At 50.2% G+C, this 24,841-nt stretch overlaps 1 protein-coding gene across 1 annotated transcript; it reads left to right on the top strand.

The window, feature by feature from the left end:
- Nucleotides 1–2,345: 2,345 nt before the first annotated feature.
- On the top strand, nt 2,346–18,942 carry ASB18 (ankyrin repeat and SOCS box containing 18). The gene is made up of 6 exons (XM_063162747.1): nt 2,346–2,471; nt 5,934–6,471; nt 8,214–8,481; nt 15,161–15,659; nt 17,202–17,315; nt 18,628–18,942. Exons 2-6 carry the CDS (start codon nt 6,162–6,164, stop codon nt 18,811–18,813), a joined length of 1,377 nt encoding a protein of 458 aa, XP_063018817.1. The 5' UTR covers nt 2,346–2,471; nt 5,934–6,161; the 3' UTR covers nt 18,814–18,942.
- Nucleotides 18,943–24,841: the final 5,899 nt, after the last annotated feature.

Raw genomic sequence — 24,841 nt, 5'->3', positions numbered from 1 at the left:
CCGCCTGGGATCTGGGGGTTTGGTGGGCTTGGAATGGAAGCCCCACATCACCTCCTCTCCCTGGGGGTGGTTTGGGACACACACACGTGGCCCCAAAACCTCCCCACCCTCACTGGGTCGTTTCTGACCCTAAAGCAGGCCCTGCCCCTTTTCCCACTTTTCCCAAAATTTGATGTTTCCAACCCCATCCCTGCTCCCTCCAACCCCCCAGCCCTGGGATGTCACTGCCCTGCTGGTGACACCACACTGCAGCCATCAGGGACACCCCAAAGCCCTGTCCCCCCATACCCACAGTGGGGTCAGCTCAGGGGTGGCGCTGGGGACAACGTGCTGTGACACATGAGCCCAGGAGCAGCTGCCCTGCACAGCACAGCACAACCAAACCCGCAATTTGCAGCCCTTGCCCCACAGGTGATGGGAACGAACGGGGGCAGAACCAGGTGCTTCCCTCCTGGAGCCCCAAGGAGAGGTGGGAGCCCTGATGAACCTGGCCAAGGCCCCACTAATTAACCCTGACAGGCCCAGCTCTGGTGGTGTGTCCAGTGGGAAGGGATAAATCAATCCCCCAGGAATGGGCATGGGATGGATGGATGGCTGGGTTTGTTCTCCTGCACCCCAGAGGGCAAGCAATTATCGCAGGAACTTTCTGTTGAGGCTGTGCTTGGGAAACACATCCCCCAGCCCATAAATAACCCCCACAGCTGCCTGGCACTTCCAGGTGTCAAACTCTAATTGTGCTCAGCGGTGACATGCAGCCAAGGGAAGGGCTTGTTGGAGCTCGTGGTGGCCCTGCACCTCCCACAGCCATGGCAGTGCTGGAATTCCCTTGGGTTTTGTGTTGCTGAAATGGGATAAAAGAGGTACTAAAGAGTCTCTTCTTCTCCCAGCTCCACGCTCGAAGAAGTCAGGATTCCTCAGCTCTGCTTCTCAAGGTTGTTTATTTTCTCTTATCTATAAAATTCTTTCTCTGACCTGCTGAGGTCTGTCCAGCAGGTTGGGTTGTGGCACAGTGACCATTCTCAGGATGTTGTTAGCTTGTTATACTAAAAACTGCGTGTACTTTATTCACAATAATTTTCCAAAACCTATCACCTATGTTAGACAATGTGTCTCTACTCTAAACCAATTGAAAAGTGTCACCATCCCAGCAGAAGATGGAGGACAAGAAGAAGGAGAAAAAGAAGGAGGACAGGACACGCCCAGATTCCTCCATCTTGCCTCTTGAACCCCCATTCTAAAACCCCCAAATTCTCCTTTTTCACCCTGTGACAAATTCGCTATCACTCTACTCAAACTCTTGCGGCTTGTAACTCCTCACACAAAGTTGGTAGCTCTTTCTATGGGCTAAATCAAAGGCACAGGTGTTTGTGACTCTGTGCCGAGGTCTCTGAGCCCCCTGCCAGGGTCTGGAGTCCTGCAGGGCAGCCAGAGGGATGTCCTGGGTTCTGACACAATTCCAGCTGGGAATGGGGTGAATCTGCTTCAGATTCCACGATCTGGGAGGAAAGAGCTGGGCTCTGAGTCCTGCTGCTGTGTCCTCACCCTGTCACCCTTCCCAAAACCCTTTTTGGTGGCAGTCCCTGAGGGGTGAGGGTGCCACACAAATCACAGATTCGGTGTCTCCCATCCCAGGAGGAAACCCCACATTTTGGACCCCGCAAGGAGCCCCTAGTCCTGAGCCTGGGTGGGGGACACGTGATGAGGGTCAGCCCAGCTGGTTTTCCAGGCTGGCACCCAGGGTGACATTCCATGAGCACATAACTCAGGGGGTAAATAACTGGGAGGGCTCCTCCTTGCAGAGAGGATGTGCCCCAGGACTGAATTCCCAGGGGATAATTAACAGCTCTTCGGCAGGGAGGTGGGGACAAATTGCATTTTTACTTAAGCTAAGAGCAATTTTTTATTATTATTATTCCTGTAATTGATGGGGAAAAGGAAAAAAAAAAAAAAAGAAAAAGGAAAATTGTGCAGTTATAATTGGAAAGAGTTTGGAGAGGGGTTTATTGAATTATTTACACCTGACAAAGATGAGCCACTATAAACCAACTGCAGCACGAGACCTTTCCACGTTATATAGAGCTGTTAAAGGGAAATGCTTAAATATCATCTCATTTCCAATAAAAACTCCACAAAATCAATGCAGCCTTGGGACAAGTTTATATTTCACCGGGCAGCAGCTCCTAAAGAGGAGCAGCAGCATCTGCAGAAGTGTTTAGGGGGGGTTAAAGGCATGTCCCCTCCCCAGGCACAGGCACAGGGACAGGGACATGTGTGTTGGCACAGCCACATAGCTGGGCAGGGCTGTCACATGGAGAGCTGCAAATATAAACGTGGGGACGTGCTGGGCACGGGGTGGCCCTTGGCAAGGTGGCACCGTTGGAGCTCACCCCTCGCTGTGCCCGGGCAGGGATGGGGACACGGGGGGCATGAGGGAGCAGCAGCCAGCAGAGCCCCCCTCCCATGGCCCCGAGGTAGGTGTGGGGCACTGGGGGCATTGCCAGGGGGTGCTGGGGGGACCCTGCCATCACAGGGACCCCGTTTGAGCTGTCGGGGGGGGCTGGGAGGGGATGCAAGGCTTAAATCAGCCGCTGTGCAATGCAGCAGGCAGGGCTGCAGGCCCCTGCGCCGCGCTGGAAACTCCCCTGCAATAATAATGATAATACTGATAATACTGATAACAATGATAACAATGATAATGATAACAATGCCACGCCTGCTGCCAGGGGCCAGCTGTAAATCGGGGTGGTGGTGCCAGGAGCTCTGCACATCTGGGTGTTTTTCACCACAGCCTCAGCAGGGCCGAGGCGTGCCCAGAGTGAGGGCTGAGCCAGGTGACAGCAGCACACCTGGGACAGGCTCTCTGCAGCCCCTCCTGCTGCTTGTGCCAGGAATGAGCTTTGCCAGGGATGGGCAGCTGGAGCAGGCAGTGGAAGCTGTTATTAATGGGGAAGGGAAATGCAGCATGTTTTGTTCAGGGAGAAGGGGCTGGAGATCCATGAGGGGGAGGCTGCAGGGGCTCATTTCACTCTGGTGTGTTGGAGGGGCATCCCTGCTTGTGGAAAATCACTTCTTTTTTTTTTTTTAATTTTTAAAAGTTTATTTGTAATAGAATGGTTATAAAAATAGCAATATAATTAGAGTAATAAAAAATTGGGACAATTTGGATTAGGACAATACGAGACAATAAGAAGAAAGAGTTAAGGATGTTCTGGGTACCTTTTCTGGGCAAAATAAGCCCGAAAAAGGACCCACATTAACAGAGGATTAACCCTTAAAAAGCAACAGCCTGTTGCACATTCATACACCTCATACATGATGCATAAATTCCATTCAAACACAGGATTCTGTCTGGGCAGTGTCAGCTTCTTCCTCTGAATCGTGACAGCATCTTCAGGGCTGAGCAAGGTGGGAAGAAGTTCATTTATTGTTTTTTGTTTAATGGAACAATTTATTGTTCCATTATCTCTTCTGATAATGGAACAATAAATTCTCTTCCTCTGAAAGATTCAGGTGTCCTGTGGCTGCTATCTCGCTGCAAGTCCTTTCTTTAAAAAAAGTATCCTACATAGCACAATTTCTATTTTAACATCATGCTATAACCCAAAACTATATTTAACACACTACTTAAGAGAATTAATACAGCATCACTTTCTGACACAACACATGTAATTTTCATTTGAATATTTGCAGAAAGCCAACAATAAAATACACATTTTTCACACTGCTGAAGTTAGGACACAGCAGGATGGTCCCAGGCTCGATTTTGGCAGGGTCAGGCACTCAGGGATCACAGAGCTGTGCTGGCAGGGATGTGCCCCAGGCACACAGCAGCGACACAGGGGAGGCTGTGGGGTTTCCTCCAGCACCCAAACTCGCTGCCTGAAGGCAGCAAGGGCTCTACAAGCTGTTGGAACCCCCTTGTTTCCCTTCCACACCCCACCAGGGCGTTCTGCCCCTGCTCTGGGCAGCCCCAGGCTGTGCCCAGCTCTCCTGGCCCCTCTCTGCAGTGAGCCCCACCTTGTGCAGCCACGTTTCCCCCAAACCCACAGCAGCATCCCCACAGCGCTCTGCACACCTCACAGCTCTCAGCTGGGCTGGCAGGAGCCCAGAGCCAGGGTCTGTGTGCCAAGGGTCCCTTTTCTCTCCTCTCCCGCTGTCCCAGGGTATTTTTAACCCTGGCACGGGCCTCCAGTGTTTATATGCAAATAGATGCAGATTGAGAGGGGTCACGGGGAGTTAGAGCCCACAGTGTCTGCCCTGCCTGCTAAATTTACCCAGGGAGGCAATCCCTGCCCAGGGAAGGTGATCCCTGCCCTGGCTGCGAGGCAGGATTGTCACCACAGAAATATGTGACAGGGTCACCAGAGAGAGGAGAGGGACAGGAGCCAGGGCAGCTCTGGGAATGCCAACGCAGGGTGAATGATCCCTGGCTGTGCCTCTCCCTGCATCTCCAAACCCTCTGCTGAGCCCAGGGATGCCCAGGGGGGTGTTCATGCCAGGGCAGTGCTGGAGGAGGTGGCTCAGTCCACACCAGAGGGGGAATGGGCACTGAAAGGCCGAGTGCAGCAAAACAGGAACCAGTGGGGAAAGCAGAGGGGAAAATGAGTGCTTTGGAGGCTCCAAACCAACACAGAGGACAGGCATAGGTGGATAAGCCAGGTGTCCCCAGCCAGCCTTGAGATCAAGGGGAAAAGAAGGAGAAAATAGGAAAAACCACATAGGATGGTCTCAAATTATCTCCCATGAGCAGGGGCCTTAAGGAGAGTCCTTCAGCTGGAACCCCATCCCTCAGGTGTGGTGGTGTTCACAGGGGTCCCAGGATGAGGGGAGAGATGAGAATCTTGACTCCATGTTTCAGAAGGCTGATTTATTATTTTATGATATATATTATATGAAAACTATACTAAAAGAATAGAAGAAAGGATTTCATCAGAAGGCTAGAAAAGAAAGGAATGGAATGATAATAAAATCTTGTGACTGACCAGACAGTCCAGACAGCTGGGCTGTGACTGGCCATTAATTAGAAACAACCACATGAGACCAATCACAGATGCACCTGTTGCATTCCACAGCAGCAGATAATCAATTTTTACATTTTGTTCCTGAGGCCTCTCAGATTCTCAAGAGAAAAGATCCTAGCAAAAGAAATTTTCATAAAACATGTCTGTGACACTCATGGACACCCCAGGGAGATTTTGTGGCTCCAGGACCTGAGCTGGGTGTCACTACAGCCATGCTGGGGACACACACACACAGAGGGGACCCTCAGGTGGCTCTGGCAGCACGAGGGGTGCTCGCTCAGGGATGCTCAGGATCCCCAGGAAGGTACCAAAATGTTCTCCCAGCCTCAGGTTGGCTCCACACACAGGGAGTTCCAGCTGTGGTGTAACATCCCAAAATGTGCTCTGAGCAGGTTTATCCCCACAGAGCTGGGTGGCAGGGCTGGGAAGGGCAGGCTTTGTCACCCAGAGCCTCCCGGTCACGAGATGCCAGTCTCTATTCTTGTCCCCAGCAGCGGATCTCTCCGGTGACCTTGGGGAAAGGGGAAGTGGGAGCAGGGAATGCTCTGCTGGCATCCAGGGCAGCTTTCTGTCTCCTATACAAGGCACTGTCTGGGAGTGCCAAAGCCCCAGGAGCATTTGTACCTTGCTGCAAGGGCCATCCCAGCGTTCCAGGCTGGGCCAGCAACACGTAGCCCAGATTTTTCCACTCTGCAGCCACAGGACTGGAATCTCCTATGAGCACCTTCATGAAAAAAAAAGAATGTAGAGGGGGGAAAATAAAATCCTCCCACCAGAGCTCAGAGGACACAAATAAGGTTATTGGGTGAGAAGACACAAATAAGGTTATTGGGTGAGAGGACACAAATAAGGTTATTGGGGATGGACAGACAGCATGACTAAATTTTTTAATTTTTTATTTTTATTTTTTAGTTTCCTAAACATTAGGCACCGTTTTCCTCCCAGCCTAAACACTTCTGTCTCAAGTTGGACCCTCCAAAAAATCCAGCAATTCAATCCAAGAGGTGCTGCTGCATCATGGCCCAGTGACCACCTGACCCTCATTGTAGCCCATGTCCATCATGCTCCAGCCCCTCTGGAGTTATAAATACTCCACAACAGAGCCTGGACTGGATTATAATTAGACAATGAGCCAAGAGGATGGAGCCAATGGGCTATAAAAGCCTGGCCATCCCCCCAGGCAGGACCTGCACACCAGGAAGCACTGGCATGAGCCAGGCACCAGGAGCTGGGACAGGGAAGCTGAGGATTTCCTCCAAGTTGGACCTGGAGCATCCCTTGGGACCTCGTGCTCCCATCGCCAGGTTCTACACAGCCCTGGTCACAGGAGACCTGAGGAGCCTGCAGCTCCTGACTGAGAGGTACCACCAAGATGTCAACCTGGTCTTTGAGATCAGTAAGAACCAGCTGGAGTGGCAGGTGAAAAGCCAGGCCTCCTATGGACTCTCAGGTACTTTTCCTTTGAAGGAAATGAAAATGAAACCAGTGGGTATTTACTAACCCTGACCAGGAGAGGTGCCTTAGGTGTGCCCAAGGTTTCTGGTTAGCCCACAGCTCTGGTCATTAATATTCATCACTTTTAATATTTTATTCTCTTCTGCTCCTACTAACCCAGTGGAAGTGTAAAATCTGTGCATCCACATGATTTCTTCAGGCTGGGGTTAGGCATTCTGTGTTTTGGGAATGCTCTCAGGAGGGCTCACAGCCCAAATTCCTGATGGTCCTATCAGGAAGGATAAGATGCCCTGAGGTGAGGCTCCCCATGGCCCCAGGTGTTCAGGAGATGGTCCAGGAGGTGCTGGAGATGCTGGGAAACCCAGTTCCTCTCTCTGGCTCATCCCAAAGCCAGCACATCCCAGATCCAGCCCTCCATCACCCTCCCACCTGCTTGGGAGCCTTCACTCCCAGCAAAGTCAGCTTTTCCTTTCCTGGGGAATTCCTGAGCTGCCTTTATGTCCTGCCAGCCACTTGGACATGGGGCTGGGTGCCCTGCTGGCCAGCAGGGCATTGGTTTGCCCACCTGATTCCATCTGGAATGGCGCTCCTGGATGAGCACACACTGAGGGGGTTTTGTTTCCCCTCCTGCCAACTGCAGTCAGAGCCACCGAGCACAACCAGCCCCTAAAGCTGCCAGAGAAAAATGGGAAAAGAGGAGTCAGGAGCTGCCTCAGGCACCAGGCTGCTGGGCAGGGGAGGGAATGCAGGGGCAGGACTGGACCACGTACAATCAGAGCCCTATTTATTGTATTTGCTGGGAAATACCCCAATGAAGGCAGGAATGATGAATCTGACTCCATGTTCTCAGAAGGCTCATTTATTACTTTATAATATATATTATATTAAAGAATGCTACACTATACTAAAGAATATGGAAGGGATACTTACTGAAGGCTAAAGAGATAACAATGAAAACTCCTGACTCTCTCCAGAGTCTGACACAGCTTGGCCCTGATTGGCCAAAGAGCCAAAACAACTCACAGCAGAACCCAATGGAACAATCACCTGTGGGTGAACAATCCCCAAACACATTCCACATGAGCACAGCACAGGAGAAGCAAATGAGAGAAGAATTGTTTTCCTTTTCTCTGTGGCTCCTCAGCTTCCCAGGAGAAAAATCCTGGGCAAAGGGATTTTCAGAGAATGTGCATGCCACACCCATTCAAGGGTGTGACACCCCATTCAGAGGGGTGAATGCCATTCAGGAGTGTGAGTGCCACACCCATTCAGAGGGGTGAGTGCCACACCCATTCAGGAGTGTGAGTGCCACACCCATCCAGAGATGTGAGTGCCACACCCATTCAGAGGGGTGAGTGCCACACCCATTCAGAGGGGTGAGTGCCACACCCATCCAGAGATGTGAGTGCCACACCCATCCAGAGATGTGAGTGCCACACCCATTCAGAGGGTGTGAGTGCCACACCCATCCAGAGATGTGAGTGCCACACCCATTCAGAGGGTGTGAGTGCCACGCCCATCCAGAGGGGTGAGTGCCACACCCATCCAGAGATGTGAGTGCCACACCCATTCAGAGGGTGTGAGTGCCACACCCATTCAGAGGGTGTGAGTGCCACGCCCATTAAGAGATGTGAGTGCCACGCCCATCCAGAGGGGTGAGTGCCACGCCCATTAAGAGATGTGAGTGCCACGCCCATCCAGGGCTGTGAGTCCCACAGCCATTCCCGTGTCCCGCAGGGCTGTGGGCTCTGGAGGAGCGCCTGGAGCTGAGCTCCCCTCTGTGCCTGGCCGCCCGCCACGGCCACCCCGACTGCCTGCGGCACCTGCTGCGCCGCGGGGCCGACCCCAACCTGGCCCCGGGGGGAGAGGCTCCCCTGCACCAGGCCTGCCTGGGGGCACACAGCGACTGCGTGGAGCTGCTGCTGGAGTACAGGGCCCAGCCCAACCTGCTCAGCGAGCGCGGCACGGCCCCGCTGCACCTCTGCACTTCGCGGGACTCCCTGCGGTAAGCACAGCACCCACCCGCTGCTGGGGCTGGCACGGGGCTGGGACAACGGGAGGTGTCCCTGCCCTGGAATGAGGTGGGATGGGTTTGGCTTTGAGGTCCCTTCTGTTGTAGTTGAGATGGAGACAGATGGAGATGCTCTGTACTAAAGCAGGCAGCCCCGATTATGAGGAGGAATGATGCATCTGACTCCATCGATATCAGAAGGCTAATTAATTACTTTATTATCAGAAGGCTAATTAATTACTTTATTACACTATATTATTCTGTACTATATTATTCTGTCCTATATTTCATTGCATCCAAACTGAATCTGCACAAGCACCCGACTCAACTGCCCAGAATCTCGTGACTGCCAGCCAGCAGTCCCGACACACACACATGGATTCAATTGGCCAATGAATCAAAACACTCACACCAGAATCCAATCACCAATTGCCTTCAGGTAAACAATCTTCCACAAGGCATTACACTTGTGAACAACAGGAGGAGCAGCAAATAAGAATTGTTTGTTTCTTTCTCTGAGGTTCAGAGAATGTGAATCCCAGAGATTTGCTTGGGAAATTGGGCCTTGCTTTTCTCTGTGAAGAGAAATGCGGCCACAACACTCCATTTCCAGATGGCTTCAAACTGGTTTTATTCTAGCAGGCGTGCTTTTTATACATTCTTACAAAGCTCAGAAGTTCACACTTTACTCATTGGTTAGAAGAGACAAAGTGATTATTTACTGTATTTGTAGGGAATTCCCAGACGAAGGAAGGAATGATGAATCTGACTCCATGTTCTCAGAAGGCTAATTTATTACTTTATCATACTATATTATATTAAAGAATACTATACTAAACTCTACTAAAGAATACAGAAAGGATACTTACAGAATGCTAAAAGATAATGATGAAAGCTTGTGACTCTCTCCAGAGTCTGACACAGCTTGGCCCTGACTGGCCAAAGAGCCAAAACAACTCACAGCAGAACCCAATGGAACAATCACCTGTGGGTGAACAATCTCCAAACACATTCCACATGAGCACAGCACAGGAGAAGCAAATGAGATCAGAATTGTTTTCCTTTTCTCTGTGGCTCCTTAGCTTCCCAGGACAAAAATCCTGGGCAAAGGAATTTTTTCAGAGACTGTGAATGCCACAATTATTGGAATAGGCACTTGCAGGTTTCTCTTATTTATTGTCTTATTTATTGTCTTATTTATTCTCTTATTTATTCTCTTATTTATTCTCCTTCTTTCTTTCTTGGTTTCTATGCCAGTGACCTTGGTAGGAAATTCTTTCAGGGGTAAACATGGATCCCCTTATCAAACATGGATCCCCTTATCAAACATGGATCCTCTTCTCAAGCTTCTTCTTGGCTCACAGAAGTTGCTGTAAAACCTCTTCCACCCAAACCTTCCAACCCAAACAGTTCTGGCATTCCATGTTAACCTTGATGTGCATCCCCTGTGCACACAGCCCAGGAGCTCTGCCTGTTGGAGGCAAAAAAGATGAACCAAAAAAGGTGCCATGATCCATGGCAAGGCTTCCCACACACTCCCACATCTCCCCACTGCCACAGCAGAGACAAAAAGGGCATTTTGGTGCCAGGCACATTGCACGGCCCAAGTCTTCTTCCTATGGACAGCCCAGCCTCAGCCTTTCCTTCCTCCTCTTTCCTGGCTATTTCCCCTAAAATCAGCGTGTCCTGCAGCCCAGATCCAGCACGCTTCCCCAGGAGATGCTCAGGATGGGTTTATGGGTTGTGGAGCAGTGCTCCCACCCCCTCACCCCACACAAGCCATGTAGGGATCCCCCTTGGTTCACAGGCAGGGCTGAGCTCCTCCAGGTGCACCCACATCCCACCCTGCATCTGCATCACACAGATGAGCATAAAAATTGCCTGGAAAAATATGGAAAAGCACAGAAAAATATGTTTCTGTAGGACTTTAGGTGCCTGGATAGCTAGACAAATGGAACCAGGATATTTTGCTTTTTTCTTTTTTTTTTCTTTTTTTTCTTTTTTTTTTTTTTTTTTTTAATAAAGAGCTCAGCCACTTGATATTATCATGATGAAACTGCTCAGGGCCACAGTGAATTCCATCACCTGCCAGCTTCCCTGGAAAGCCAGCCTGTCTTCCATCCTCTGCCCTCCAGGCAGGCAAGAGTACCTGGAAGCAGGTGGTGAAAGCAAGGTTCCAGCATATCATGGGAAGGGAGAGAGTTCTGGAGAAGGGAAGCAGCCAGAGAGGGAAAGGTTTGATCCCTGCTCATCAATAAGAGCCTCTGCAGGATGTCCAAAAATCAGCTATTAATCAACTCCTGGTTCAGCAAAAAACATCCGGGGATGAATCCAACACATCCTTGGTGCCGTGAGGGATGGAAGGAGCGGGATGGGAGAGGGGAATGCTGCAGGCAGCTCTGGCTTTAATTCCTTCACCTGAGCGCCCTTTCCACCTCCAACCTCATCCTAAAACCCCAGTGCTTCCCTGATTTTGGGCTTCTCTCCCTAAAGAGATGGGGCCACCAAACCACCCCAGGGCGTGCAGAGGATCTCCTGGACCACAGAGGTCTTTGCTTCCAAGCTTGGAAAAAAAAAATAGCTATTTTATATAGATGCATTAAAAAACGGATCTGCTCTCACTGATTTGCATGTTCCATTCCCTCGGAAGGCAGAGGGGGATGGCAGCACAGCCACCAAGGGGATCAGACAGCCCTGAGGTGGCAACAGCTGAGTTGTAAGGCCTGGAATATTGGGGCTTTATAATGGAAATGCTGCGAGCCCCTTAACTGCGGCGCCCGGCGCTACGGGGGCTTCTACAATAACTGAGCCAACTCCCTTGAAAGATCAAAAATTAATAGACATTTCAGACAGGGTTTGAGGTTTCGACCACTGCTTTTTCAATAGCAAAGACTTTGCTAAAGTTAGAGACTGAGGAGGTCAAGCTTTGGGTAACACAAACATTTCCTCTTTGATTAGGGGGAGACTACTTTACCTCGCCTCCTTTTTTTTTATTTTATTATTTTTTTCGTCGAGTAGTAGATTTTAGGTCATCCTTAATTTTTTACTGACAACAAAGAGCAGGTCATTGACCTACATAGAGAGCTATTTTATTTTTCTCCCTCTCGATAACAATGGCCAGAACACCTATGTGCCAGGTTCCTCTGTATTCCCATATACTCGGCAATTCACCATGGGGGCAGGACTTAAAACCTTTGAGCCTCTCAGTGACTGGGATAAAAAAAAATTATCTGGGCTTCCTTCCAGCCATTTGAGCTTCAGAATCCATGAGATTTCAACAAAAAGGATATCAGAGCTTTAATCTAGGAGCTTTTTGAAGAGATGGAAAAAAAAAGTTCCAGTAAAGTTCAGTCTTACCTTCTTCACTTTAGGAGCTGTTCATGCCAACGTCGGCCTATTTAGTAGAGTTCCTCTCCTTGACCTCTTTTTTACAGCCGAGATAATTAACATGGTGGGGTAAGATGAGTCTCTAAATTCACTGCACTCTCTCCCTGGCGCTCTCCCTTTTCCCTCTTAAAGCTGGGGATGATTAAAGGAGCCTGCCTTTATTGGCACCCCGAAAAAAAAAATAAAATAAAAATAATTGAGGGGGAGAGGAAGAGCCTCGGCGGCGGGGAGGGGAGGGGAGAGCGGGCGTGGGCCTGGCAGGGATGCAGGACACGGCTCCTGCCTCCCATCACGGCAGGGAGGGATGCTGAACATCTGCAGAGCCCTCCTCCAGAGCTCCCTGCATGTCCCAGGCTCCCCTCGAGGCCAGGGAGAGCCTGCCTGGAGAGGAACTTCCCTTCTCCAGCCTCGCACGGGAGGAAAGAGCTCGGCAAGGAAGGAGCTCTGGGAAGCCAAGGGATGGGACTAGGAGGTTTCACCCCCACTTGCAGCTGAGCAATTCCCTTCTCCGAGCCTTCCCCCCAGCCTGGGAGCTGGAATCAGAGCTCTCCAGCTCCTCCAAGCCCCCAGAGGTGAGGGCTGGGGGATGGAGGGTGGGATGAGTCCATGCAGGAGCTCAGGGGCTCCGCGCGAGGAGCACCGGGATGGGGAGCAGCACCAGGGACGGGGGAATGGGAGGAAGGAGCAGGAAACAGGAGCTGAGCAGGAAGGCAGGAGCCTGAAAAGGCCAAGGCAAGGCTCCCAAACTCCAGGAGATGGGGACTGACCCAGAGGAGCACGCTCCAAACACTTTCCAGCTGTTCCAGCATCATCCTGGGCAGCTGTGGGAATGCCTGGGGCTGTGGGAATGAGCGGCACTGCAAGGGAATAAAAGCCCAGGGATATGAAAAGCCAGCATTTAGCATCATCTAGTGCTAAACCTCATCCTCTGCTCTGTTCAGCCTTGCTAAATGCAGCACTCGGAGCGTTTGGAGCCATCGTTTTGGGAACCTGGGCAAGAGCAGCTCCTGGCTGGGTCCTGACAGAGAAGTGAAGAGCCCAGAAGCAGCCACAGGGCTGGCCTTGCCCTCTGAGACGTGACAAAATGAGGGCTTTCACAGATAAACCTCGGGGATGGGAGGGAAAATGAAACAGGAGGTTTCCTTGAGGAATGAAACAGGATTCCTTGAGGAATCTGGAGCCTGAGTGGGTTTTTGGGACTTTGGGAACTTCCCTGCAGCCTCCGCTGCCCCAAGCTCCTGCTCCTCCTGCTGGCTGTTCTTCACATCCCATTTCTAACAAATCCCACTTCCCCAGCCTGCTGGCTTTCATACCAGCCATAAGGAGGGCAATGGGCACATCCTGCCCTGACTCTGTGATGGGTGAAGAGATTAAAAAAATCAATCCCAAATCATTTTCTCCCATTCCATTTGATCCAGGAGCTCATAGCAGGGAGCACCAGCACCACTCGCCCCAAATTTAATTTACCTTAAGAGGTGACTTGTCCAGCAAGGGGATGTCACCCATCACCTGCAAATTACTTGGAAGTGAGTTTAAATTAGTCAAAATTAGGCACCAGGCTGGATGGAAAACAAACCTACCTGTTTTGCCACGGAATTTCTGCTGAGATAAACAGAAAGCTGAACTCAGTGTGCTCTTTCAGTATCCCCAGAAAATTGTAGAGGAGTCCTTGAAAAAGCAGCAAGCCATTGCTGGGCCTTATTTAATGGGATTTTAGTCCAGTCTGGTGGAAACAACCAGGCTGAGAATGAAAATATAGGAAGCCAGAAATGCTGGGGAAGTGTTGGAGCTCATGAATTCATCAATAGAGATTTTAGAGTTTAACCAGAGCATCTACCCAGAACCTGCTGATGCCCAGATATCCAAACAGGAGGAAAATGATCCTCCCAGGCTCCCACCTTTTCCATTCACTGGAAGAGATCACTCCTTGCTCATAACTCCCAAGAGAATTATCATAATCAGGGCCTCAAATTCCCTGCTGACAAGGATGGCCAAGACCAATAAAAGAGACCAAGAGTTTGAGTGATCCCCTCAACAGCAGCCAGCAAGCCCCAAAAAAGCCTCAGGGAGACAAACCACTCCTGAAGAAAGGGATTCAGCATCCCAGTGCAAAAAAGGAAATTGGAAAATGGGGGCCTGAGGATTTTGGGAATGGCACAACCCCACCTAAATCCACTCTCAGGCAACCACAGCCCAAGCAGAGCATATGTGGTAGAGCCTCTGGTAAGGGCTGACACCCCTGGGAGGTGCAGGAAAAGATCCTGAAGGGATTTTTCCTGGTATCTCAGGCTTGAGGTGCACAGGAAAAGCAGCTCAGGGAGGTGTTTGTAGATTCTGCACTGCCAAGGACAGTGAAAATCCCCCCAGCAAACCCTTGTGGAGGTGATGAGGCAGGTCCACAAAAAGTCAAGTATATTGTTATTAGTATTAGCATTATTAGCATTATCTCGTTATTTTATTATTGATATTTTCCCCACACTCATTAGCATTCCCCTGGGCCAGGAAAAACAAGCAATATCCTGGTGCTGTCCTTCCTCCTTGAGGTTCCTCTTCTTCCCCATTCCTGCTGCTGTAAGAATCAGGCTGGGACTTCTCTCTCTCTCTCATGCTGCTTCTGTGTCAGCCCTGATCCTCCCCCAGGGCTCCGGTGGCACCTGAGCTGACAGAAAAGATGAAAATTAGAGAGGCAGGAGGGGGTTAAAGGTTGGTGCTCCTCAGGAGCACAACTCAGGTGTGGGGTTCCTCCAAAGGGGAGGGAAAATCCATTTTTATATCCAAGCAAGTGAGGCTAGGGTGGTCAAGGTGTTCAGAAATGGTCAGGGATGGTCAAGGATGGTCCAGGACACTCAGGATGGTCAGGGGTGATCAAGGATGGCCAAGAACGGTTGAGGATGGTCAGGGTGGCCAAGGAGAGTTGAAGGCAGTCAAGGATGGTTGAGAATGGTCAAGGTATTCAAGGATGGTCAAGGCATTCAAGGATGGTCAAGGCAAAGGACAGTCAAGGATGGTCAAGGATGGTCAAGATGGCTAAGGACAGTCCAGGATCATCAAGGAGGATCAAGGTATTCAAGGACAGTCCAGGATGGTCAAGGATGACCATCCATGCATGACCCTGGTCAAGGGGCAGAGGGAGATACTGCCGAAACCACCACTGCCCTCACTGTGGAGTGCATCAGGGCACAGTGCCACCCTCCCAAAAATCCCAGCTCCAGCATGACCTCCCCCCTCACCCCACACCACCATCCCTCATGTCTCACCCCACACCACCCCAAACCCCTTCCCACAGGTGTGCCAAGCTCCTGCTGCTGCACGGGGCGGCCGTGGAGCTGCCGAGCGAGGTGGGAGGTGACACCGCCCTGCACGTGGCCGCCAGGCACCGTCTCTGCCACCACGCCCGCCTCTACCTGCGGCGCTGCGCCCACGTCGACGCCCGCAACGCGCGCCAGGAGACGGCGCTGGGCGTGCTCTGCGGGCAGGCCCCGGCCCAGGACGACCATTCCCTGCAGCTTTTCCAGCTGCTGCTCAACCACGGCGCCGACGTGGAGGCGCGGGACGAGAGCTGGAGGCGGCCCCTGCACCGGGCCTGCGGGGCGGCCAACGCCGAGCTGGTGCGGCTGCTGCTGCGGCGCGGCGCCGACGCCAACGCCATCGACTACGACGGCGTGTCCCCGCTGGGCTGGGCCCTGCAGGCCGCGGCCTCCCGCCCCGAGCTGCGGCCACACCGCACCGTGCAGCTGCTGCTCAACCACGGATCCCAGAGGATTTGGCCATCGGCCTTCAGCAAGGTACAGGCCCCAAAATGACTCCCAGAAAATTTGGCCCCGTGTCTTCAGAAAGGTACTGGCCCCAAAATGGCTCCCAGAAAATTCGGCCCTTGGCCTTCAGAAAGGTACAGGCTCCAAAATGGCTCCTAGAGGATTTGGCCCTCAGCCTTCATCAAAGTACAGGCCCCAAAATGGCTCCCAGAGGATTTGGCCCCAGGTCTTCAGCAACATACTGGTCCAAAAATGGCTCCCGGAAAATTCGGCCCTCAGCCTTCAGAAAGATACAGGCCCCAGAATGGCTCTCATAAAATTTGGACCCAGGCCTTCAGAAAGTACTGGCCCCAAAATGGCTCCCAGAGGATTTGACCCTCGGCCTTCAGAAAGGTGCCAGCCCCAAAATGGCGCCCAGAAAATTTGGCCCCAGGTCTTCATCAAAGTACCGGCCCCAGAATGGCACCCAGAGAGCGCCTGGCACCTGGGGGGTTGAGGTTGGGTGTGGTTGTTAATTGTTGTGATGTTGTTGAGGGTCCCCAGGACGAGGTGATAGAGGAGAATTGACTCCAAGTTCTCAGAAGGCTGATATATTATTATATATCATATCATATCAATCACATCATATTATTATATGAAAATGATATGCTCAAACTACACTAAAGAGAGAGGAGACATCAGAAAGCTAAAACAGGAATGATAATAAAAAAACCCATGACTGACCAGAGTCCCGACACAGCTGGACTGGGATTGGTCATTAAGTTAAAGCAATTCATGTGCTGGGTAAACAATTCACCAAATCACATTTGCTCCATGGAGCAAATCCGTGGAGCACAGGAGTATCCATGTCTGTCGGGGTCACTGCTTGCTGTGGTGGATGGATGGCTCCATTTTTAGTCCTGGTTTTCCCAGGAATAAAATGTGCTTTTGGCTGGAAATTTGTATAGGTTTATTTTCTTTTTAATTGTGCTTTAAGTATTGCAGTCCAGAGGAGCAAAACATGGAGTAACTGAAGCTTCCCAGCTTCCCAGGAGAAGAAATCCTGGCACAGTGATTTTTCATAAAATGACAGGGACAGTTGGGAGATTTGGGACATCTGAAGGTGGCAGGGTGGGAGAATTTGGGAGAGCTTCCCAGTCTGGGCAGGGGTTGGGGAGTGATGGAAGTGAAGGCCCAGCAGAAGGGCAGGATGGAGCCAGTGTGGCTCAGAGGGGTTTTTCCCTGCCTAGGGAATATCAGAGACAGGCTTGGCACATCAGCTGCCTCGTGGCTCTGCGTTCCATTGGTTTTACACCAAACCATAAAGAAAACATTATCCTGCCATGTCAGTCACAAGCCAAAAATGTAAATAAGGAGCAAGGGCTGCATCCAGAGGAAAAACATGCCTCAGCAGGGTGGGACTTCCCACTGCTCCAAAAGGCACCAGGAGAAACCCCACGCCTGCCCCATCCCAACACGGGGCTGTCCCAGCCTGGAGCGGGCTGGGGTGGGACAAACCCCGGCTGCAGCAGGTGGGTGTTGTCCCCTCTGGCCCTGCCTCTCTGTCTGAGCCCTCCCACCATCCCTGGACAGGTGCTGAGATCCTGTGCAGCTGTGCCAGAGGTCATCGAGGTGCTCTTCAACTCCTACTCCCAAATCCCGGTGTCCCAGGAGTGGAGAGAGGCCGTGCCACAGGAGGTGTTCCAGGTGAGGCAGCCCTGCTGCTTTGAGACCCTAGGAGGGGATTTTCCCCACAGAATTAGGGTTTGTTTTCCCCACAGAATTAGGGTTTCTTTTCCCCACAGAATTAGGGTTTCTTTTCCCCCAGACTTGTTTTTCCCCCCCACCCAGACTTCACTGGGACGGAGGAGAAACAAAAGGAATTTTCCCTAGAGCAGCACCACACACCTGATCCCTCCAGGCTTGCATCCCTCCACCTCCACCATGCTCAGACCCCACATCCCTGCCCCAGCCTGCCATAAAATCCACTCTCAGCCTCTGGAAGTGAGCCTGGAGCCAGAGCACTTCCCAGCAGGAGCCCACATCTCTCCTTTTGGTTGGAAAAGCTCCTCCTTGGATGTGCAACAGGTACAGGCAGCCCACTCTGGGGTGATTTGGGATGACTCCTGGCCCCACAGGCTGTAAGGAATGGCTGGAATGCTAACAAAGCCTTCACCATGCTCTGAGGAATGGGACAAAGGATTTTATCCCCCCAGATTAAGGAAAGGCTGAGGCTGCACAGCCCAATCCTGCTTTGTTTCCCAGTCCCCTCAGGGGCAGGCTCTCTTCTCCATCAGCTTTCTGTGGGATGCTGCTGCACCCTCCCCGAGACTGGCTTCCCCCAAGGTGCTCCCACAGGAGAACTGATGTCCACAAGGTCCCAATTGCACAGGAGAATTCCAGTCCACAAGGTCCCAATTCCATAGGAGAATTGCAGTCCACAAGGCCCCAATTCCACAGGAGAATTGCAGTCCAGAAGGCCCCAATTCCACAGGAGAATTGCAGTCCAAAAGGTCCCAGTTCCACAAGAGAATTGCAGTCCACAAGGCCCCAATTCCACAGGAGAATTGCAGTCCAGAAGGCCCCAATTCCACAGGAGAATTCCAGTCCAAAAGCCCAATTCCACAGGAGAACTGCAGTCCACAAGGTCCCAGTTCCACAGGAGAATTGCAGTGCACAGGGTCCCAGTTCCACAGGAGAATTGCAGTCCAGAAGGCCCCAATTCCACAGGAGAATTCCAGTCCAAAAGGCCCAATTCCACAGGAGAACTGCAGTCCACAAGGTCCCAGTTCCACAGGAGAATTCCAGTCCACAAAGTCCCAGTTTCACAGGCGAATTCCAGAACCCCTCATCCACCCTTTCCCTGTGTCAGTTCCCCACGCCCACAGCCACACCTGAGCTCCTTCCCTCCAACCCTTATCCCTGAACACCTCCAGCTTCCCTGGCAGCCAGGAGAGGTGTGACCCCAGGTGGCAGAGCTCCTGTGGGTGGCACTGTCCCCGTTGTCCCCTCCCTGCAGCAGCACCAGGCGTTCTACGAGTCGCTGCTGGGGCTGGCGGGCGCGGCGCGGAGCCTGCAGCACCTGTGCCGCGCCACCATCCGGGCACACCTTGGGGACAAGTGCCACTGCCTCGTCCCCCTGCTGCCCCTGCCCAGGGCCCTGCAGGAATTCCTGCTGCTGGAGCCCCGGGGAGTGGTGCTGTGAGGGGGCACACCCGGGAGCACATCCACGGAGCTCAGGAGCGTCCCTGTCTGTCGGCGTCACCGTGGTGGGTGGATGGCTCCGTTTGTAGTCCTGGTTTTCCCAGGAATAAAATGTGCTTTTGGCTGGAAATTTGTATAAGTTGATTTTTTTCCCCCTTCTAATTGTGCTTTAAGAAGATTACAAAGAGTGATAAAATGATGAGTGGCTGGTAGGAATAATGCTGATTGTAGAGGATCCCTGCAAAGCAGCAGGGGCTGCTCAGGTGTGGGAAGGGAGGGACAGGGCAGGGGACACAAAATCAGCCCAGGGGACCCAAAACAGCTCAGGAGATCCAAAAGAGGGGACCCAAATCAGCTCAGGGGACCCAGATCACCTCGGGGGATTCAAACCAGCCCAGGGGACCCAAATCAGCTCAGGAGATAGAAATCAGCCCAGAAGACCCAAACCAGCCCATGGGACCCAAAACAGGGGACACAAATCAGCTTAGGGGGACCCAAACCAGCCCAGAGGACCCAAAACAACTCAGGGGACCCAGATCAGCCCAGGGGACTCAAATCAACTCAGGGCACTCAAACTAACCCAGGGGACTCAAACCAGCTCAGGGGACCCAAACCAATCCTGGGAATCCAAATCAGCCCAGGGGACCCAAACCAGCTCAAGGGACCCAAATCAGCCCAGGGGACCCAAACCAGCCCAGGTGAGCATCAAATCCCCTGGGGTAAATCTCCCCTGGGAGTGGCACAAGCAGAGGGGCTGTGTAGAAGCCCTCAGCAGGATGCAAAGTGTAGCAGCATTAATAAAGACCCTAAATTTGATTTAAATTCGATTTTTTTAAAAAATGTAGGAGCCGCCTAGAATGTTGTGGCTGCTCCATGCACAGGGTGACACAGTGTATGTCCCAGCCCCTCCCATACCCCTTGTGCCTGTCACTGTCCCCAGGCTGGCACAGGAGGGGGCTGGAAAACCCAAAATTGTGCAGTTTGGGCTTTCATTTCCCACAGTCACCTGGCCAAAGGGAGCAGGAGGAGCCAGGATTTACCCTCACGCTCCCCAGGTTAATTCCTGCACACGTGCATCCCTTGGGAGAACAGCTGTCCTCCTGCCACAGTGCTCCCCAAAATTCTTCCAGTCCTCAATTACACCTGAGTGTGGTTTGGTTAAAAAAAAAATCCACACAAAATTATATGTATTGTGTTTTTAATATATGAATATACATAGTAGATATAATTGTGTGTGTATAAATTCATATATATACATATATACACATACATACACGTATATACATATATACACACATATACACATATAAATAAAAATATATATTAGATATAATTGTGTGTATATATTCACATATGTATACATACACATACATGTGTAAATAATTATAGAGATAAATATATAAATTTATATTTTTCTAGAGTTGTATATTTATAAATATATATATAATTTTATAGAGAAATTGATATTTTTATATAAAATCTTCAGTATTTATTGATATATATTATCTATTTTTTATTATATATATAATATATAATTATACTTTATATAAAATAAAATTTATATATATTATATATTTTAAAATTACATATTTTTATATATAATATGTTAAAATATTTTATATATTATAAATTAATTTATGTTTTTCTATTATTATTTATATTTTATATAAAATTCTGTATATCATATTCGATATAGAAATTTTTTATTTATATTTATAAATAATGTATAAAAATTATTGTAATATAATTTTTATCATTTTATGTGACTTTATATATAAATATATATTTTATATAAAAATTATATTTATTTATATATAGAAATTACATATGTTTTATATATAATTATTTCTATTTTATATGTAATATTTATATATAAATTTTAATATAAAATTCTATATTTATTTATATTTTAATTTTTTTTTATATGGATAATTCATTTTTCCTGTCTGGCTGGACTTTGCATCCCTGCCTCCCAGAGCTGCTGCCCTTGGAGCATGGAAATGAGGAGGGGAAGGAATTAAACAATTTTTCCCCTCTGCCCTCTCCCACCTGTCCCTGCACGGACAGCCCGAGCGCTGCCAGCCCTGCCCCGCGCTGTGTCCCCAACATTTTGCGTCTCCCGGGGTGTCCCCATCCCAAGCCGCCGTGCCTGTGGGGCTCCGGGCTTTGTTTGGGTGGGAATTGCCGGGGATTCGGGCAAATCCCACCCCGGCTGAGCCGTGACCCTCGTCTGAACCAAGGCAAGCTCAATGTCGCTGCTCTTTGTCACCTTTCACCTCCGTGCGAGATGAGGGGGACACAGAGAGCGCCACCGGGACACCCAAAAACCCAAAACCCCAAATCCACAGGGGTGGAACGGGGAATGCACCTCAGAGGGGACACGAGGGGGACAGGAGGGGATGGGGAGGGACAGGAAGGGACACGAGAGGACAGGAGGGGACGGGAAGGACAGGGGGTGACAGGAGGGAACAGGAAGGGACAAGAGGGGACAGGAGGGGACGGGGAAGACAGGAGGGGACAGGGAGGGACAGGGTGTGACAGGGGGGACAGGAGGGTATACGGGAAGACAGGAGGGGACGGGGGGGAACAGGGGAGGACAGGAGGGGACAAGAGAGGACAAGAGGGGACAGGAGGAGACGGGGGTGACAGGAAGGGACAAGAGAGGACAGGAGGGGACAGGAGGAGACGGGGGTGACAGGGAGGACAGGAGGGGACAGGAGGGGACAGGGGTGGCAGGAAGGGACAAGAGAGGACAGGAGGGCACAGGAGGGGACGGGGTGGCAGGAAGGGACAAGAGAGGACAGGAGGGCACAGGAGGAGACGGGGGTGACAGGGAGGACAGGAGGGCACAGGAGGGGACGGGGGTGGCAGGAAGGGACAAGAGAGGACAGGAGGGCACAGGAGGAGACGGGGGTGACAGGGAGGACAGGAGGGGACAGGAGGGGACACCAGTGGGGGGCGCATTGCTCCCCGCGGCCGGCAGGGGGCGCGCTTTGCTCGGCCGTCGGGGGCAGCCGCGACCCCCCAAAAAGAGCCGAAAAATGAGATTTAGAGGCCAAAAAAAACCTCTAAAAAACGGACTCCGAGCCCTCGGGGCTGGCGGGGGAGGTTCTGCCCTGGGTTCGAGCCCTTCTGCCCGCGGCGGGGGCAGCGCTCCGGGCGGGATGGTGCTGGTGCTGGGGATGATGGTGATGATGCTCCGGGTGGGATGATGATGATGATAATGATGATGATGATGATGATGATAAGGCTGATGATGATGATGATGCTCCGGGCTGGGGCTGATAAGTTTGGCGGGCTTTGTATTTATATATATATATATATATATATATGTATGTATATACTCTAAATTATATATACCCCAAACACAGATTTTTTTTAGATTTTTTTTTTCTTCCTGGCAGCGCCTTGTTTTGACGCAGATGTTCTCGGTTTTTCAGGTTTTTTTGGGAGGTTTTTATTATTATTGTTATTATTATTGTATTTTTGGCTATTATTATTTTTATTTTCCAGCAGCTAAAGACGGGAGGTCACATTAACTTCTAATACGGAGACACATAAAAATGCGATTATGCCTGCTAAACAGAACACAGTAGGCTGCTAGTTAAGACAATGAGATTTCCAGGAAGCGATGCATAAATTCTTCAAAAAATGACACATTTTTCACGTTTCATTCCAATTAAATTACTGAGGCAGCTAACACAGCGCTGCGCACGCCATACATTTGGGGGGAATGAAGGCTTTCTGTGTTTTTTCTCTTCTTCTTTTTTTTTTTTCTCCTCTTTTTTTTTTTTTTTTTTCTTTTTAAGTAGATCTGGATGTGCGTGTTTTATGAAAGACGTTTAATATTAAGCTGCTATTAAGGCAAAAAAATGTCAGAGACCTTCCTCTCTCCTCGAGGATTTTATTTATTTTTTTTTTCCCTCTGTGTGTGTGTGTGTGTGTGTGGTTGGGCTGCTCCTGCTCGTTTTCCCACCCTGCGGTATTAAAGCACCGATGGTCCAGCTGCAAAACAATTTCCAAATAATGGGAATTCCCCGCCCTGCTGCACACACCTCTCTGATTGTGAGGAGCTGGGGAGAATTAAGGAGCGATGCGCGCCCTCCCACCGGAAAATACAAACAAAATCACATAAAAAATAATAAAAATAATTGGGGAAAAAAGAAGGTTTTGCCGTCCCGTCGGGTGTTTTGTCCCCTCTGGAGCAGGATGGAGCTCCCCCCGGGATGCAGGGGGTGGTGATCCCGGTGGGAAGCCGAGTTTGCCTCTCACCATCCGAGCAGGGGCTCGTCAGGGCGATAATCAAACCCCGAAGTGGCCCCGGTAATGAAACAGCGTTTGATTTCCTTTATTTATTTATTTATTTATTTATTTATTCAAATTTTTTTTTTTTAGGCTCGGGCTGCGCCGATCCGCAAAGCGCAGATACGAATCAGAAATGAGATTTCTTTTTTTTTCCTTTTTTTTTTTTTTTTTTTTTTTGAAGTCCTAATGAACCTGATTGCAGGAACATTTATAATCCCCCATGGCTTTAAATGAAATCAGATATAATCAGGAGCTATGGGGAAAGGGAGTGTTTACAGGCAGAGATTGGGAAGTGCTGCTGTATTAGCAAAGATGCTGCTCCTTCTATTGATGTCTAAAATGATGGATAATGTGAGAATGGCAAATATACTATTTGTCTAATGGCTCTGCAATTAAATTCCCCTGTAAATGACCCATGCCTCATTTCATCCTAATCTATGGAATTTTGATTGAATTCGTCAGCTCTAATTGAAAAATACTGCACTTTAATGTCTGCACTGCAGTTTCAGGACCGCGCTGGTTTTAATGAGACGGTGCCCCTCTGACCCGGGAATATTTTAGACTTTTAGTCGGGATTTTTTTTTTTTAATTTTTTTTTTTTTTTTTTCCTTTTTAACCCGGCCGATTTCTCAACTGGATTCCACGAAAAGCCGGGATCGAGAGGGTGCGTGGGGTTCGCCAGCACTGAACTCTCCGTGGCGATGTGTTTGGCTAAGATCCCCTGGAAGGCTCTTAAAATACTCGGACTCCGCTTGTTTAAACACGTATCCATTTAAAATAATTTTTAAAAGAGCCTATTTGCCATTATCCGATCGAATTTCGGGATGAGAGCCGGGATTATGGAAGTCAAATTTCTATTTTTTTTTTTAATTTTATTTTTAACCTGCACCGTGTTATTTTTTACCCTTTTAGCCTCTTTTTTCCCCTAACCCGAAAATCCCGAGCACCTTCAAGTTTGTTAAAAAGGGAAGAGGGAGGAGGGAAGGGGGGGAAAAAATTTAAAAATAAAACCAGAAAAAAAAAAGAAGCGTGGAGTGGAAGTGGGGGAACCCGCGGGAGGGGCTGGAAGGAGTTCAGAGGGGAACACGCGAGGGAGTTAATGGGATTAGGCGGGGAATGAGGGGTTTGGGGATTGTTTTGGGGTTTGGGGATTGTTTTGGTGTTTGGGGACTGTTTTGGGGATTGTTTGCCTTTTTTCCCTTTCCCCAGCGCAGGGCAGGGGGGAGCAAGGAGGGGGCTCCACGCGTGATCCCTCCGTGCACGGCCAGGGGCAAATCCTGAAATCCCTGAAATCCCTGAAATCCCTGAAATCCCTGAAATCCTGCCCTCCCACCCTCTGCCTGGCAGCTCCCGAAACTCTCCCAAAATTCCGGAATAACCCCGGGAGCTGCCTCCATTCCCTACAGGAGGAGGAGTGCGAGCCGCGGCCGCATCCCTGATTTTGGCTCGCACCTGCATCACTGATAAGAACTCGCTGATTTTGGGGGGTAATTCTGCTAATTCTGCTCAGAACCTCCTCTCTTGCTCACCTCCCTTTCCTAGGGGGAAAAAAGTATAAAAAAAGACTTTAAAAGCACCGCAGGGTGATGCGGTTTGGGTGATTCTGGTGACGTTTCCCACGCAATTAAAATTTCCCCGGCAAACGCAAGAATGAGCTGGAGAGAGGCTCTGGGAGCCCGGGTTTCGCTTTGGAGAAGATCAGCAGCTGGAAATGGGAGCTGGGG

Source organism: Melospiza melodia, chromosome 8, assembly GCF_035770615.1.
Source record: "Melospiza melodia melodia isolate bMelMel2 chromosome 8, bMelMel2.pri, whole genome shotgun sequence".
Classification (NCBI taxonomy): Eukaryota; Metazoa; Chordata; class Aves; order Passeriformes; family Passerellidae; genus Melospiza; species Melospiza melodia.
This window is presented reverse-complemented; position numbering and strand designations above follow the sequence as displayed.